Source organism: Pinus tabuliformis, chromosome X, assembly GCF_031772625.1.
Source record: "Pinus tabuliformis cultivar Carrire ecotype Pingquan chromosome X, CPIR1, whole genome shotgun sequence".
Classification (NCBI taxonomy): domain Eukaryota; kingdom Viridiplantae; phylum Streptophyta; class Pinopsida; order Pinales; family Pinaceae; genus Pinus; species Pinus tabuliformis.
The window spans coordinates 508561541-508579600 of record NC_142308.1 but is presented as its reverse complement, the minus strand read 5'-3'; the positions used below and the strand labels follow the sequence as shown (position 1 = coordinate 508579600).

At 35.2% G+C, this 18060-nt stretch overlaps 1 protein-coding gene across 1 annotated transcript; it reads left to right on the top strand.

Moving 5' to 3' along the window:
* The first annotated feature begins 17250 nt into the window (after window positions 1-17250).
* On the top strand, window positions 17251-17688 carry LOC149140915 (uncharacterized). Its single transcript, XM_089451103.1, has one exon. The coding sequence runs from the start codon at window positions 17251-17253 to the stop codon at window positions 17686-17688; it is 438 nt and encodes a 145-aa protein (XP_089307229.1).
* The last annotated feature ends 372 nt before the right edge of the window (window positions 17689-18060 follow it).

Sequence of the window (18060 nt, the reverse complement as noted above, 5' to 3'; positions counted from 1 at the left end):
TCCCAAAACCACAAGAAGCTTTGTGTACTCTGAACTCGCCAAAACCTGCGACACCATCTTCACATGAAACCCCTTATGAGTTGTTTCAGACTGGGTGCCATGGAAGATATTTTAACTCCTAATGCCTTCACGTGAGGGAGAGATTGATTCTCACATATATCAATTGTCTAGCAACATAATACCATTAACATTGTCATCGTGAAGTCTCAGGTCATAATGACTGTCGTCCTATCGATGAACGTCAACATTAAAACATTCCCACGGGTGTGCTTCCACTTCCCTTGATCCATTGGCCAAATTAAGCCAACCTAGATCCATCTTAACTCCGGATCTATCAAGCACCAAGAGGGGATCAAATCTCTCGTGGTGCAAACCTCTTTTTTTGAGTGCAAAACTTAAGGAAATGTTTGCACCTCAAGAGATTTGATCCCTCTCGGTGCTTGATAGATCCGGAGTTACAATGGATCTAGGTCGGTTTCAGTCATGTGCGGACATAAAAAATTTGTTGAACATCTAATTATTTTTATCATTTTAAATATGTCAAATATGTCTAAGATGAATTTAGTCAATTTAATTTTAACTTTTCTTAGCTACCTTAGTTTGTTGAGATGAGAGAGACTATTTAGTAACTTGAATGATGAAAAATGATGAAAGAACAATCTAATGAGGGGATCGACTAGCTAAGTAGTTGAGTTAGGATAGCTTCGAACACCCCACCGTGGGCCATCCCATCCAAAGTCACCTTCTTTCCAACCGGATACCGAACTATAGTTTAGAAGTTAGGCGTCGGGTGGGAGGTGAGATCTTCTATAGTTGAAGGGAAGGGAGTTCAATAAAGTCAAATTAGGAAGGTTAGTTGGACCGAGGTGCAAAGTGAGAATGTAACAATGTTGAATAATAGAAAATGTGAATAATAAGAATATAATCAATTACAAACAATCTTCATTGCGATCAATCTGAAACTATTTTCTTCTTCTATTCTTATTGACACGCCTATTAGTTATTTTCTATTACGTCGTTTGAATGCAAAGTGATTAACAATGTTGAATGATGGAAAATGGGAATAATAAGAATGTAGCAAATTACAAATAGTTTACAATTTTAGGAAATGTTGAATGATGGAAAATGGGAATAATAAGAATGTAGACAATTACAAATAGTTTACACTTTCAGGAAGAAGACATTTCGGGTAAGTGAACATTTTATTTAGGATGAAAATTTAAGTATTGTATTTATGGTGAATTACTATATCACAGAAGTCAATTCACGTCATGAATAATGTTTATGTGCTTACATTGAGAGAGAGTGCATATGTTTTGGAGGTGAAATAAAAATATAGATGGAGGGGGGGAGAAAGGGAAGAAGAGAGAGGAAAAGATAGGGAGGGAGGAAGAGATATATATATGGAGAGAGAAGACTTAGAGAGAGAGGGAGAAGGAAAAGAGAGAGAGGGGGAGTGGAAAAGGCAGGGAGAGAGAGAGAGAGAGAGAGAGAGAGAGAGAGATATGGAGAGAGAGTGTGTATGTTTGGGGGGTGAGATAGAGAGATAAAGAAGGAGAGACAATGAGAGATAGAGATATAGATGGAGGGGGTAGAGATGTGCTTACACTAGAATCAATGCACACTATTAATCTAATTACTTTGAAATTAATGTACATCATACATTTAGTTGCATCAAATCAAAAATCAATGTCTACACTAAAATCAATGCATCTAGTGCAAACAATCAAATAGGATTAGAAATCAACATCTACACTAAAATCAATGTATGTAGTGCAAACAATCAAATAGGATTAGAAATCAAAATCTACACTAAAATAAATGCATCTAATGCAAGCAATAAAATAGGATTAGAAATCATTATCTACACTAAAACCAATGCATCCAGTGTAAGCAATCAAATAAGAGTATATGTCAACATCTACATTGAAATCAATGCATCTAGTGTAAGGTATTAAATAGGATCATAAATTGACATATACAGTGAAATCAATGCATCGAGTGCAAGAAATCAAATAGGAGTAGAAATCAACATCTACACTGGAATCAATGCATCTAGTGTAAGGTACTAAATAGGATTATAGATCGACATCTACACTAGAATTAGTGCATCTAGTGCAAGTGATAATTAAGGATTAGAAATCAACAACTACACTGAAATCATACATCAATCAATATCTACATTGAAACCAATGCATCTTGTGCAAGCAATCAAATAGGAGTAGAAATCAACATCTACACTTAAATCAATGCATCTAGTGTAAGGTATTAAATAGGACTAGAAATCGACATCTACACTGAAATCAATCCATCTAGTGCAAGAGATCAAATACAAATAGAAATCAATATCTACACTAAAACCAATGCATCTGGTGCAAGCAATCAAATAGGAGTAGAGATCAACATCTACACTACAATCATTGCATCTAGTATAAGGTATTAAATAGGATTAGAAATCAACACCTACACTAAAATCAATGCATCTAGTGCAAACAATCAAATAGGATTAGAAATCAATGATTACACTGAAATCATACATCTATTTTAGTGAAAAACCAAAATAGTAATGTCTTTCTAGATCTAACTTCTATTTATGTATTTGTCTTTGTGTGTCAGTTTCTTCTTCCATCTCTCTCAACCTTTCATTCTGTGTTTATCTCCATCCCTCTATCCTTCTCTCTCTCCCCCTCCCTCTCTCCTCCATCTCTCTCTCTCCACCTCTTCCTCCCTTTCTCTGTCTTTCTCTTATTCCCTCCCCTCCCTACCATCCATATCTATACCTCCCTCCATCTCTCCTTATTTGTCTCTCTATCACAACCCCTAAACACATCTCTCTCTCTCTCTCTCTCTCTTATTTCCTCTTGCCCCATCCATCTATATCTCTATCTCCCTCTATCTCTTCTTATTTATATCTCTATATCATCCTGCATACACACACTCTCTCTCTCCATATATATCTATCTATCTATCTCTACCTCTTCCTTTCCCTGTCTATCTCTTCCCTCTCTCTCTATCTCTCTCTCTCTCTCTCTCTCTCTCTCTCTCTCTCTTTATACCCCCTCCATATATATGTGTATCTCAACCCCCAAACATACACACTCTCTCCATATCTATCTCTCTTCCTCCATCCCTCTCCTTGCCTCTCTCTTTTGCCCTCTCTCCCCCCTCCTTCTGTATCTATATCTCCCCTTGTCTCTCCTTCTCACCCCGAAAACATACACACGCAATCTCTCTCTCTCTCTCTCTCTCCATCTATATGTCTATCTTCCTTTGTCTCTCTTTCTCACACCCAAAACATACTCTCTCTCTCTCTCTCTCTCTCTCTCTCTCTCTCTCTCTCGCGCACCGTCTCCCTATCTCTCCCTTTTAATTCCCTCTCTCTCTCCACCTTTCTCTCTCTATGCCTTTCTTCCCCTTCCAACTCCATCTCTCTCTTCCCCTATCTCTCTCCTCTCTCTCAAGTCATCTCTCTCTTCCTTCCCCTTTCTCCATTTCTCTCCCACCTCTCTATCTCTCCCCCCCATCACACACACTCTCTCTCTCTCCACCCTCCAACTCTGTCACTATCTCCCTCTCTCTCTCCACCCTCCAACTCTGTCACTATCTCCCTCTCTCTCTCCTTCTTGCTCTCCCCTCTCTCCCCCATCCATATCTATGTCTCCCTATCTCTCTCTTCCCCTTCTTTCCCAATCTCTATCCTCTCCTTTTCTCTCCTTTCCCCCGTCTCCTCTCTTCCTCATTCAATATTCATCTCTCCCTTATCACTCCCCCTCTCTCTCTCAATGTCTTTGTTCTTCCTTCCCTCTCTTTCCCCCTTCCAACTCCATCTCTTGCCCCCCCATCTCTCTCCTCTCTCCCAAGTCCCCTCTCTTTTCCTTACTCTCTCTCCCTTTCTCTGCCACCTCCCTCTATCTCTCCCCCCATCACACACACACTCTCTCTCCAACCTCCAACTCTGTCACTATCTCCCTCCCTCTCTCTCTCCTTCTTGCCCTCCCCCTCTCTCCCCCCTCCATATCTATGTCTCCATGTCTCTCTCTTCCCCTTCTTTCCCTATCGGTATCCTCTCTTTTTCTCTCCCTTCCCTCGTCTCCTCTCTCCCTCATTCCATATTCATCTATCTCTTATCACTCCCTCTCTCTCCACCTCTATCTTTCAATGTATTTGTTCTTCCCTCCCTCTCTTTCCCCCTCCAAAACTATCTCTCTCTCCTCCTCTCCCCCTCGTCCTCTCTCTCTTCCTTTCTCTCTCCCTGTCTCTTCCACCTTTATGTCTCTCTCCCCAACTCTATTCCCCCTCCACCTCACTCACTCTCTCTCTTAAATATGATCCCATTGTATTCTATTTAAGTATCTAAAAAACAAACAAACAAACAAACATAATTGGTTGTAAAATATTAAACCTATATTTTGGATCAATCATGTCAAAGAAAATACCAAAATAAAAAAGCTTAAAATAATCATGCACTACTTTCTCTATCATTTTTAATACTTTTATTTCTAGCTAAATTTCATATTTGTATATATAAAAGTATTCTCATTTTTAATTTATTAAAACCTCGATTTAATATCTATGGGAATGTTTTTAGTAGTAGTGAGGATGGTTGGTTTAGATATACCTCAAAAGTAATTATAACCTTTTTTCTTTTAGTTTTAATTAAAAAATATTAAAAAATTAAATTAAAATAAAGTATTTGTAAAATATTTTGATTTTGAAATAAGTTATGGTTTTTGGGCATGTGGTATTGATAAGCCAATGGCCATGGTATTGTAACCGAGTAATTAAAAGCCTAGATCCATAACATAATAATCAAAAGCCTAGATAGCCTTGGTATTATGATTTTTTCCCTCCTCTCTCTCTCTCCCTCCCTCTCTCTGGTATTGGCCTATGGTATTGTAAAAAAGTATATTTATAAGTTAATAATATCCATGGTAAATATTATTTATATCCATTTGAATTTCTCCCCACCTATTCATTCGAAAATTCGATTTACAGTGGAGTTATTTTTACCAAAAATTTGGCGGAGTTAAACTGGGATTTTTTTTGGTAATTTGGTAAATATAGTTTAACTATTATTTTACTCACCCATCTAACACTCACGCTCACACATCTAACGCCACACTATCACATCCACCCTAAACTAAAATGTATAATGCCTCTAAACCCAATAATGAGAACTTACCTTCCAACCCCTCCTTATAAGTCACCCATCCAAATTACAAAATATTTTTATATAATCAAAATAACTTAACCACAAACTTTAACAATATTATAAATTTATATTTCAATCATCTTAAATACACATTCAAAATCAAAAGAAAAAAGCTACGACTGTAATTTCAATCTTATTTTTCCTATTATCACAACCACAAATGTTTCATACTAAATGAACATGAAATATATTATAACAAGGGGGTTGCGGGGCAGCAAGTCCCTGCTTGAGTGGAAGTGGGGAAGTACATGATCCCATATTTTGACGTTGTCGACCTTGTTAAAGTAACAGAATTGAAAAATTTTAACCTCTAGAAACTGGTTCAACCTAATTTTTTTAATGTCAAAACAATGCAATACTGGAAGTAAGTTCCTAAAATAGTGTAAAAGGTTGTTTCATAGTTGAAGTGGAAAGATGAGGGGAGGGGAACCATGTTCCTGGGCAAAGAGCAGCGCTTTTCCACCTTTGTTATCCAAACAACATGCAATTCAACTCGACACTGGGAAATCCAAGAGACACCGATAAAAATAGGCTCTCTACACCTATGGGCTAAGAAAGATATATAGCAATAGATTATTAAATTAACGTAGCCCCATAAATTTATTTAATGTTTAATTAAAATAAATAATATAAAATTGTTCATTAATTGTTTTGTAACACTGATCGTGGAGCACCAAGACGCATGTATTACATGTGTTAGTTAATTCCAAAAAAATACATGTGTTAGTTAATTCCAAAAAAATGTCTAGATAGGGCATGTATTACATGTGTTGTTTCCCAGATTTTTATACCTACGAATAGAAAAACACAAATTGGTTATATATACAAATGCATTCTTCGCATTGAGATGAGAACCCAAATTGATCATTGAGTCTCTCGATTCAATAGAGAAATATGTAGATTTCTTTGATCATTGAGTCTCTCTATTCAACAGAGAAATACGCAGATTTATCTATAGACGACACTCTTGGTTCATTTTTGAGATCGATAGTCTCTCGATTCAGCAGAGAAATACGCAGATTTATCTATAGACGACGCATGTTGGTTCATTTTTGAGATCGATAATTGGCACTGAATGAGCTTCTGGTTCAACTGGTTCAATGGCTAAAACTATAGCTCCTGCTCGGGCAATGTGGGACCGGTCTAATTGATACAGTAAGTAACTTCAATAAATTATGGCATGCGTAGGAACAACTTTATGTGAAACCGGGAATTATGACTCGTGCCATCAAGGAGGGTACAATCTCTAGGATTTCTGAGAAACAAATTCAGGATATGGGCAATTCTTTATTGAAGGGTCCTTTCATTCAGCGACAAGAAATCTGAGTAGTGAGTGCCGCTGCATTAGACAGTGATAATTATTAATGGCAGGGGTGACGCAATTAAGTCAGGGTAACACACATTAATTTGTAAGTTATCAAGAGTTAGCAACCACTGTATTTCTACATATAAAGGCTGTGAAAGCTATTAAATCATGAAGGAATCAAAAGGAAAGAGAAATATTACCATAGTTTCTGGGATTATTCATCATGTCTAGCAACTTATCGTATAAGTTAATTTAGGCAACCTTAAGTCCAGAAAGTGAGGGCTGCAATTCCTGTAGTAAGGATAAAACCTTCTGATTAAACGAGATGGCAACATCATTAAACTCGTCAACGCATTGGTTATCGGTTAAGTTGTGGAGAGTAATTGTGAATGTAAACAGCCGAAAGGAGGAAAACCGATGAGGGCAAATAAGGTGGCACCTTCTGACATCAATAAAAACTAGGTTTCATTGATCAACAACAACTCCATTAGATGTTTCATAATTTATTTCATTTCACTTAGCGGCGGATATTGAATTTTGGTATAGAGCTAGTTCCAATTGTATAGAGATCTATGGATTATTTATGGAAACATATTACAACACAAGTGAAACATATATATGCAATGCTCATATAGATATAGATTGAACTAGGGTTCCTCCTTACAACAACTTACAACAACAGGTTCCTGAAACAACAACGCGGGGGTTCCTGAACACCGTATGCGAACTAGAGCCATGAAATATGCAAGAAGTTGTTGTAGAATCCAACAACCCTAGAATAAAGGCAAGCGGAAAAAAAAATGATTTTCCATAATTTCATAATCTATAAATCCTAGGGAAATTAACTTGCCCTCATAAATAATTTATTTTTTGTTTTGCGTACCTTTCATTTTCTTATTTCATATAACTTTGCATGACAAACACGTTAAACATCGATATGCGATGCTCCTATGTAGCAGTAACACAACAATGTAGACATGTTAGTGTTAAAACAACTTCGTTTTTGCCCCATAGCCTTGGTCTTTGCAGTAACACAACAATGTAGACATGTTAGTGTTAAAACAACTTCGTTTTTGCCCCATAGCCTTGGTCTTTGCATTAGGCGTTGCATGGAGACTACACAAAAGAGCCTTTGTGTGTTGGATTAGCTGTTTTAGTTGAGTAAGACCTCGTGCTTGAGTAACAACATGATGGATAACTTGGTAGACACGAACGGTGGGCTGGGATAAAGACTGGAAATTGCGTCACTGTAACAGCATGACGGATAACCTGGTAGACACGTGCTGTGGGCTGGGATAAACACTGGAAGTTGCATTACTTATGTGCTTCTTGTTTTCTAGCTAAAGGAAACACGATTGTGCAACCTAGCTAGCCATGTAAGCCAGCAATACTAGTCATCTCATTCATCCCCTCCAGCCATGCCCTCCAGCCATATCAGCAAGAAGACCAGGCATCTCATTCATCCCCTCTAGCCATATCAGCAAGAAGAACAGGCATCTCATTCGTCCCCGCCATCCATTCATCCTTAAAATCTGCAAAAATCGAATGAAACCGGGCTCCCGGCAAAGAGCGGTATAGGGTTCATTGTCGAGCCTTCCATTGTGTATTCCACATTGGGTACTTGTGGAGTTGCTAAGGTCTCTGCGGAAGGGAGTGGTGATGTTAAGAAGCAGCAGAAGAAATGTTCTGATTTGGTGTTGTTATGAAGCAGCAAAAGAAATGTGTGAGGCGGAACATGAAGCCGCATGCAACACGAGCTAAAAGATGAGCTTATGTTTCTGGAGAATGATGAGGCTGGTTTCGTTGGGAATAGTCTCAGATTGATTAAGGGGCCAACCTCGGTGGAGAATATGCCTAAGCCTAAGATGATGGAACGTAAAATTCAGTAAGTACTAATAACCCCCGAAAAAATTTAAGATGTTGTGTTTACTGTTTTGAAACTTTGATTTATAGTTTTTAAATTTTGAGTCAGGAACCTTCAAGGGGTTCGCTTATGTTGAACTCAAGGATAGTGCTTCACTATCAAATGCATTGGAGTTGGGTACTAATGGGTTGTCTATTAAAGCAATGGAAAGAAGTGGGGTATGTGATGGAGGTGGTAGAAGAGGAAGCAATGGAAAGAAGTGGGGTATGTGATGGAGGTGGTAGAAGAGGAGGCAGAGGCGGTGGAAGAGCTTTTAGGGATGGAGGCGGTGGCAGAGGCTTTAGGGATGGAGGCGGACGATTCCCTGGAGGACAATTCTCTAGAGGACGAGGTTGTGGTGGTGGTCGTGGCACCCCTCGCGGTCGCGGTCCTGGAGATCACAATGGGGGTCGCTGAATTCCAAAGTTCAACATGGCTCCATCTGGTGAAAAGACTACCTTTGGATTTGGAGATGATTGAAAAAATGAGTGCATCAGTTTGCAGGTTCATCAAATAGCAAGAACTATCGCCCATCATGTATTTGTATAGTATTATGAATGCCAACTAGAATACTGGTTCATCAAATAGCAAGAAGTATCGCCCATCCTGTATTTTTGTATAGTATTCTAAATGCCAACTAGAATACTTACCCTGGTCAGCTTTGATGCTGTGAACAATTATTTAAAGTTATAAGTTACCTGCATTTTGGAGTTCTTAATTCCTTAAGAAGCATACCTGTATCTTGGAGAGTGGTTAATTTCACAGGCAGAATGTGCAGAAAGTCTGCAGACCTGCCTGCATCTTTGAGAGTGGTTAATTTCACAGGCAGAATGTCTCCAAACCTGCATCTTGCGCGAGAGTGGTTAATTTCACAGGCAGAATGTCTCCAAACCTGCATCTTGCGCGAGAGTGGTTAATTTCACAGACTTTCCTGCATCTTTAAGAGTGGTTAATTTCACAGGTAGAACCTCTGCAAACCTGCATCTTGCACATCGGGGGTTAATCTCCATGGGTTAATCTCCATGCGACTTGTTTTGTTTTGAGAGATAACACTTGTATTTTCATGCCACTTGTTTTGTTTTGAGAGATAACACTTGTATCCTCATGCCACTTGTTTTGTTTTCAAATATCTATGACATCACTGAAAACCAATATTAATATCTAACATAAAACACTAGAAAACTAATGCTAGCATTAAAACATAGAAGCATTATCTCATAAAAGTGTTGGGAAATATATCTTAAGTTATTTTAAGTATGGCCTCGATCTGAGGCCAAATAAGATGGCAAATTCTAATTAAGTGTTTCATTGGATAAGGAGAAATATTCATTTAAATATAAAACTAAGACATTGCTTTAATGGAAAACAAATTGGTTGATATCTATGTCAATTAATAGCCACTCCAAAAAACGATTATTACAGTCCCTGCAGCCCCGAAGGGGCAGGGACTAATAATATGTTTTGGGACAGTTGTGATTATGAAAGGGTTTAGCACAACGGTTGAGCACTTCACGATTCGCTGTACATGAAATGACCACATTGTGACACCTCCCCATGGTCTCTAATAGAGACCACATATTTGAGACGCAATCCCTCTCAGTGCTCCCGAGATCTCAAGAAATGGATTCTGATTTCTACTATGCAAAAGTTCTCCATAATTTGTGTTTGGTTTCTCTTATTTTCATGGACGACCCTGCACCCCCAAAGCATATTCCGAGTGAAATATTTTGCTGGCCACCCAAAAAGAATATGTGGAGGGCTGCGACTGAGAATTTAAACACCTTAAATAACAATTTTATTTGAATGGACATAAATACAAAGTGAAAAAAACAAAGAGTAATGGGTGTAACCCCATCTCATCATTTCTTGTCATCACGACCATAAGTCTGAGTGTGTATGATAAAAGGGTTCTCGAACATACATGAAATGGGGCATTCACGCAACTACTCGTTCTTCTTCTTTTTCTCTCTGTCTAATAGAGACCGCATTTTTTTGACCATTCTTTCTCACGGTAAATACCAATTGTACATTACTATGTTTTGTTTTTGAATGGTAGGCCAAATTTTTTATCACAAAAATTATATTGTAGCTATCAAACCCTATCTTTAAATGCAATTGTCACGATTACAGTGTTTCTTTGCTTGCATAGGTGGCTTCCATGTATTCACTTTTTTTTTGTCAATAGTGCCACAATCAAGTGTTGCTTACTCATCTACCTAATAGTTTCACTGAAAAACTTGAATATATATCTGCTAATTGACTTTCTTTTGTCTAAATAGCCAACCCAATTGACATCGAGAAATCCTTGTACAATTGTTTCATTGTCTTCCTCAGGTCTTCCATGGTAGTAGATCCCATGATCACTTATGCCATGTAAATACCTAAATACTCTTTTGAGGGTAGAGTAGTACTATTTACCAAGTGTTGTCATATACTCCCACTAAGTGAGTAATATGTGGTTGAGTGCAGACCATCACATTTATCAAACTCCCTACATCATTTCCTTATGGAACATGAACTATATTCTCTCTTTCTTTGTATGTCTTTGGAAATTGATTAGTAGTTGGTATATTTACCCGTTTACAAATGTACATGTTAAAACTCTTTGTAATTGTCTTAACTTACTTAATCACTCCTAAATGAAATGTGAAATACTAAGATTCTTCATGTCAAATTTGGAGGATAACTACATCTTCACTTCCGTGATTGAACCCATGTCATTTACAACCTAGCCACAAACATGCATACAATACTATATATATGAAACAAAACTAATTCATTTCCAATGATTAATAACGCTCTCACATCTAATACTCACTCATGTAACACTGACGCTCACCCATCTAACATTCACACATCTAACACTTTCACATCCACCCTAAACTAGGTTGTAGAGCGCCTCTCAGCGCAATAATGGCAGTTTGTCTTCCAACCCCTCCTCATAAGTCACCCATCCAAATTACAAAATATTTTTATATAATCAAAACAACTTAACCAAAAACTTTAAATAATATTATAAATTTATATTTTCATCATCTTAAATACACATTCAAAATCAAAAGAAAAAAGCTATCACTGTAATTTCAATCTTATTTTTCCTATCATCACAACCACAAATGTTTCATATTAAAAGAACATGAAATATATTATAATAATATTTTTTTGGACAGTTGTGATTATGAAAGGGTTTAGCACATGGGTTGAGCACTTCACGATTCGCTGTTGTATATGAAATGACCACATTGTGACACATCCCCATGGTCTCTAATAGAGACCACATTTTTGAGACGTAGTCCCTCTCAGTGCTCCCAAGATCCCAAGAAATGGATTTTGATTTCTACTATGCAAAAGTTCCCCATGATTTGTGTTTGGTTTCTCTTATTTTCGTGGACGTCCCTGCACCCCCAAATCATATTCCAAGTGAAATACTCTGTTGGCCACCCAAAAAAAATATGTGGACGACCGCAGCTAAGAATTTAAACACCTTAAATAACAATTTTATTTGAATGGACATAAATACGAAGTGAAAAAAACAAAGAGTAATGGGTGTAACCCCATCTCATCATTTCTTTTCATCACGACCATAGGTCTGAGTGTGTATGATAAAAGGGTTCTGGAACATACACGAAATGAAGACATCCACACAACTACTTGTTCTCTCTCTCTTTTTCTCTTTAATAGAGATCCCATTTTTTGGACATTTTTCTCACGACAAATACCAATTGTACATTACTATGTTTTTTTTTTTTTGAATGGTAAGCCAAGTTTTTTATCACAAAAATTATATTGTCGCTATCAAATCCCATCCCTGAACACAATTGTCACAATTACAATGTTTCTTTGCTTGCATAAGTGGCTTCCATGTATTCAACTTTTTTTGTCAATAGTGCCACAATCAAGTGTTGCTTACTCATCTACCTAATAGCTTCACTGAAAAACTTGAATATATATATGCTAATTGACTTTCTTTGTCTAAATAGCCAACCCAATTGACATTGAGAAATCCTTGTACAATTGTTTCATTGTCTTCCTCAGGTCTTCCATGGTAGCAGAGCGCATGATCACTTATGCCATGTAAATACCTAAATACTCTTTTGATGGTAGAGTAGTACTATTTACCAAGTGTTGTCATATACTCCCACTAAGTAAGTAATATGTGGTTGAGTGCAGACCATCACATTTATCAAACTACCTACATCATTTCCTTATGGAACATGAGTTATATTCTCTCTTTCTTTGTATGTCTTTGGAAATTGATTAGTAGTTGGTATATTTACCCGTTTACAAATTTACACGTTAAAACGCTTTGTCATTGTCTTAACTTACTTAATCACTCCTAAAATGAAATGTGAAACACTAAGATTCTTCATGTCAAATTTGGAGGATAACTACATCTTCACTTCCTTGATTGAACCCATGTCATTTACAACCTAGCCACACACATGCATACAATACTACATATATGAAACAAAACTAATTAATTTCCAATGATTAATAACAATCACCCATGATATCTACAAATTGAAAACTATTAAATACAAGTTTTTTATGTATTCATTTGATAGATATTATGCCATATCAAATGATAACACATTTTATATATTTATGGTGAAAATTTAAATTATATATATATCAAGGAAATAAATCAATCTCCCTCCTTGCTCTAAGGGGTAGAGTGAAGTTGTAAGTACCGGACTAGACCATAGGTATAGTTCATATGGCTCAAAGCCAATACAACAGTATTTATAGGCACAAAGCCGTTAGAAACATATTTATCAAGGCATTATAGCTCATCAAGTCACTAGTGGGAATTTGAATTTGGGTGGAGAAAATAATAGTCATTCTAGTCAACCACCCAAAATAACCCCAATTGACACTGATGTATAAATAAATTGATAATTAAAAAAATTAATAACCCCAATTGACACTCATATATAAAAAAAATTGATGCAATAAATTGATAATTAAAAAAATTAATAACCCCAATTGATGCTGATATATAAATAAATTTATAATCAAAAAAATTAATGCCTAACGTGTCGCTTGAGTAACCTCAACCAAGGGGCATCACAATCATAAAAATCACAAGATCCCAACGTGTCTGCACTGCACCATCACTTAGCATAACTAGATTTTTTTCTTTAAAGTTTCAAACATGTGACCTTTTCACCATAAAGTTTCTTAGCGCACCACCCTATGATTATCTATTCTAGACCTCTTAAATTTTATAATATAATATAAATTAAAAAAACTAAAATATCATTTAAATAAAAAAAACTATTTCATTTTTTAAAACTTTATATTACCAAATAAAATATATTAAAATATACAAATTAAATTACAAAATAATTTAATCAGTTTATATAATAAAAACTGATTAATGTAAAATATTTTGTATGTGAATAAATTAAATGAACATAAATTAAACACATTTTTTTAAAAGTGAGGGGTTTTGTAATATTTATCTTATTTTTACCAATAAACAAAAAACTATTTATTCTAATTAAACATTATGAACTGAAAACAATAATATAATAATGCACAATGTATAGGATGTTTTTTTGGTTGATATAAAGTAGAAATCACATATCATCAAAGAGGAACTTAGTCTTTGTAAATTATAATAATGGAAAAAAATTATACTAAATTTAACTTTACCCAAATCATTCCAAAAAAAATTACAATCTAATCTATTCAATTCAAATTCACTGTTACCATAATACTATTTTGAAAAACTTTTGAGAAATAAAATTGAACTCTCACAATTCCAATAAAACAAGGCAACCCTAATACACACCTCTCTAGGTATATTCTAACTTTTTAAAGATATCATCACAATTAATTAAAATAAAAATAATTAATTAAATTCATTACCATTTATAAATGTTTTGGACAAAACCATATGATATACTATTTAGAGAAATTCATATAGTTACATCAAAATATGGATATATATATATGTATGAGATAAAATCTAAAACTTTAACCATTTTGTAATCAGAATATTTCACATTTTCTAAGACTCCATTTTAATTCAAAATAATTATTTATTTTGTGTTTGTCCATCCAAAATTTCTATTACATTCCAAAATACTTTAAAACTTTCTTACCTTATCTCAAATCTATTAGTAGCTTGAGCCTAACCAACCTTCATGTTTACTTCTACAACTCCAATCACCACCCACATCAAGTCCCATACTTTACTTAGAAGATGCAGATGGAACCAGCCCAAGAAAGACAGATTCTGCTGTGGAAGGCAGATTTTGCTGTGGAATTACAAAGAAAGTTTCGTTATGCCCTGAAACTTGCAAGAGACCTAGGAAAAAAACTGACCAACATCTGAGCTTGGCCCTTTAGGATTTAATCAAGACAGTAACTTGAGAAAGTTGAACATAACACATAAGGATAACATACATTACAACCATTAAAGTTTTTATTCAAAATGTAATGGATGAACTCATTCTACCATAAATAAAAGAAAAAAGGACCTTTAAATTAAGTGAGAGACATTACAAGTTCATTCTCCAAACTTCTCTTTGACATGAGATGACAAGTTATTTCTTATCTTTGTCCTTTACTTTAAGCATGGAAAAGACCTTTAAATTTAGTAAGAGACATTACAAGTTCATTTTCCAAACTTCTTCTTGACATGAGATGACCAGTGATTCCATATCTTTGTCATTTACTTTAATGGCATAGAAAAGAATACTTAGGCGTCCATCATTTTAAATGTTAAATATAAGTTTGAAAAATAAATGTAAATTGATAATATGTCTTTTCTTTCAAAGTTAATTTCATAGTTTATAGCATCTAGTCAAAAGATGTATTTGGCATTGTTTCTTTTTAATGATAAAATGAATCTTAATGTTTCAAATTATATCTTAACCTAACTTTTAAAGTAGTGAAATCGATCATTCATTATTTTAAAAATAAATTAATTATTTACATCTATCAAAATCAATCAATTTATAAATACAAAATGTTATTATATAATCAAAATAACCCAGGAAAAATACAAAATCTAAATGTTATAAATTTATATTTTAATTATCTTAAATACAAATTCAAAAAAGTTATGGCTGTAATTTCAATCTCATTTTCCGTATCATCACAACCACAAGTGTTTCATATTAAATTAATTTGAAATATATTATAATAATAATATTTTTTGGGACAAAGTGTTGTGCACATGGGTTGAGGAATAAATGATTGGAAAGTACATGAATGGCCACATTATGACATTGTTCTTTTTTTAATAGAGATCACATTTTTGATATACAGTAAGCAGTCTTTTTCAGAGGTTGGAATTTCAAAACAGATGTACTTATCAAATAATCATTTTAAATATAAAATTCTCAAAAAAGTTATGGTTCTAATTTCAATGTCATTTTCCGGCAGTTTTTTCAAAATGGTTGGAATTTCAAAACAGGCCCACTTATCAAATAATCATGTTAAATACAAAATTCTCAAAAAAGTTATGACTATAATTTCAAAGTCATTTTCCATATCATCACAAGATTCACAACCACGAGCGTTTCATATTAAATGAACATAAAATATATAATAATAATAATATTTTTTTGGTACAAAGGGTTGAGCACATGGGCTGAGGACTAAATGATTGGCAAGTACATGAAATGACCACAATCTGATATCTGCCCGCTCTAATTCACTCCCTTTCCAATAGAAACCACATTTTCGATACCCTATCTTTTTTAGAAGGGTTGGAATTTCAAAATAGACTTACTTATTAAATTAAAGATTTTCCTATTTTTTTTTTTTTTACTATTTAAAAAAATAAAATAGCAATCCGTGTTTGGTTTCTCTTATTTTCGTGGACGTCCCTGCACCGTCATAGCATATTCAGTCAAATAGTGTGGTGACCCCACACAAAAAAAAAAGTGGGCTTCCGCGGCTGAGAATTCAAACACGTTAGATAACAATTTTATTCGAATGGACATAAATACAAAGTGAAAAAACCAAAGATTAGTGGGTCTAATCCCCATCCCATCATTTCTGCTCAAATTTTAGCTTTAATTATAAACAAGTTACCCAAAACAAAAGTGAAAGCGTCCATTTTCTACTGGCTATTTATTTATAAAATTCGATTTATTGTATGACACAAAGGGATAAAACCAACTGAAAACATAAAATTGGATTTAATATGGGATATTTAGTCTACCTTTGAGATATCAACTTGATTTAATACGAGTTTCTCTTTGCAATAAGAAAATTATATGCATTGTGGTTTGCATTGTGGTTTACCTTCTTCAAAGCATATAAAAATTATATGCATTGTGGTTTACCTTCCTCAAAGCATATAAGTCAAAGTAACATATACCTTTCTTTAGGAAGAACTTGAAGTATAAATATATTTGATAAATTTTATAATATATGAGCGAATTTATAGAAATATATTAGTGAATTTTTTTTAAATTAATTTTTTTTAATCGAATTGTTTTTTATTGTATCAAATTCTAAGCCTGGTTAACTATACCTACACCAACATTAAGAAATTCCCTTGAAAATGAAACATAAGAAACTAACTAGATTGAGTTCAAAATTCACAAATGAGAAAGTTGTCATTAATATTTAAGAGATTTGGTAATTTGGTAGTAAATTAGTAAAATAAAAGTTGTGAGAATATCTGCTTTTCAATGGTGGTCTGGACAAAGGGATCCATGGAGGCCGTTCCTTATCATCATGTTGTGGTGCGCTTGGAGGTGGAGAAATAACAAGATTTTTAATGAATCAAAACTCTCTCTCAAATCTATCCTGTAACACATCATCTTCACTTATGACACTGTGCCTAAAAAGCTGCCAGGTATGATGAGACGCAACAGAGAAGCGAACGATGTTTGTCTTGCAAGATTCCCGAGAGCCTTTTTTGACGGTGCTGAGCAGCGAAACAACTGTGGATGTGGTTTTCACATACTGATGGACGAGGAGCTTCAATATTTTATCTCTTGGCACAGTGGAAAGGGCACAAACAGTTTGGCTGAAGCAAGGGCTCTAGCGGGCCTACTTGCTTTCTGCATCTTTTGTGATATTCAGTCTATTTCGATCTTTGGCGACTCCAAATATATGATTGATCTTGTCAAAGGTTCCTGCAATTTATTGGCCCCTCATCTGGCTGGTTGGGTGGAGAGAATCAAGTTCTTTTGGGGTCTCTTGAGGGATTGCTCCATTCATCACATTTTCCGTGCTCAGAATCGGCAAGCGGACAGACTGTCGAAGGAGGGCCTGCTACTTGAACCTGGCGGATAGATTGTCGAAGGAGGGCCTGCTACTTGAACCTGGCGCTTGGTCCATGAAGGTTATATATGGAGATTTCTCATGCTTTATCCAGGATTTCTCTATTCCCGGTTTATGATTGTCCCTCCCTCTCTCTAGTTTCTCCCCTCTGTTACTTAATACTTGTATATATTCTGGTGTTTTAGGATGTCAATCTGCCATGATTCTAGTTCTATATGCTTTTCTCATAGATGATGTATATGTTTATCTTTTGCTCTGCTTATTGTTTCTTTCTTGAAGAGCTCAGACGGTCCATTGTTGACTGTCCCTATCATGATCATGATCTCACAGCTTCAAAGGGCTGTTTTTTTTCTGTAACTATCTAGTTTTATTATATATCCTCTA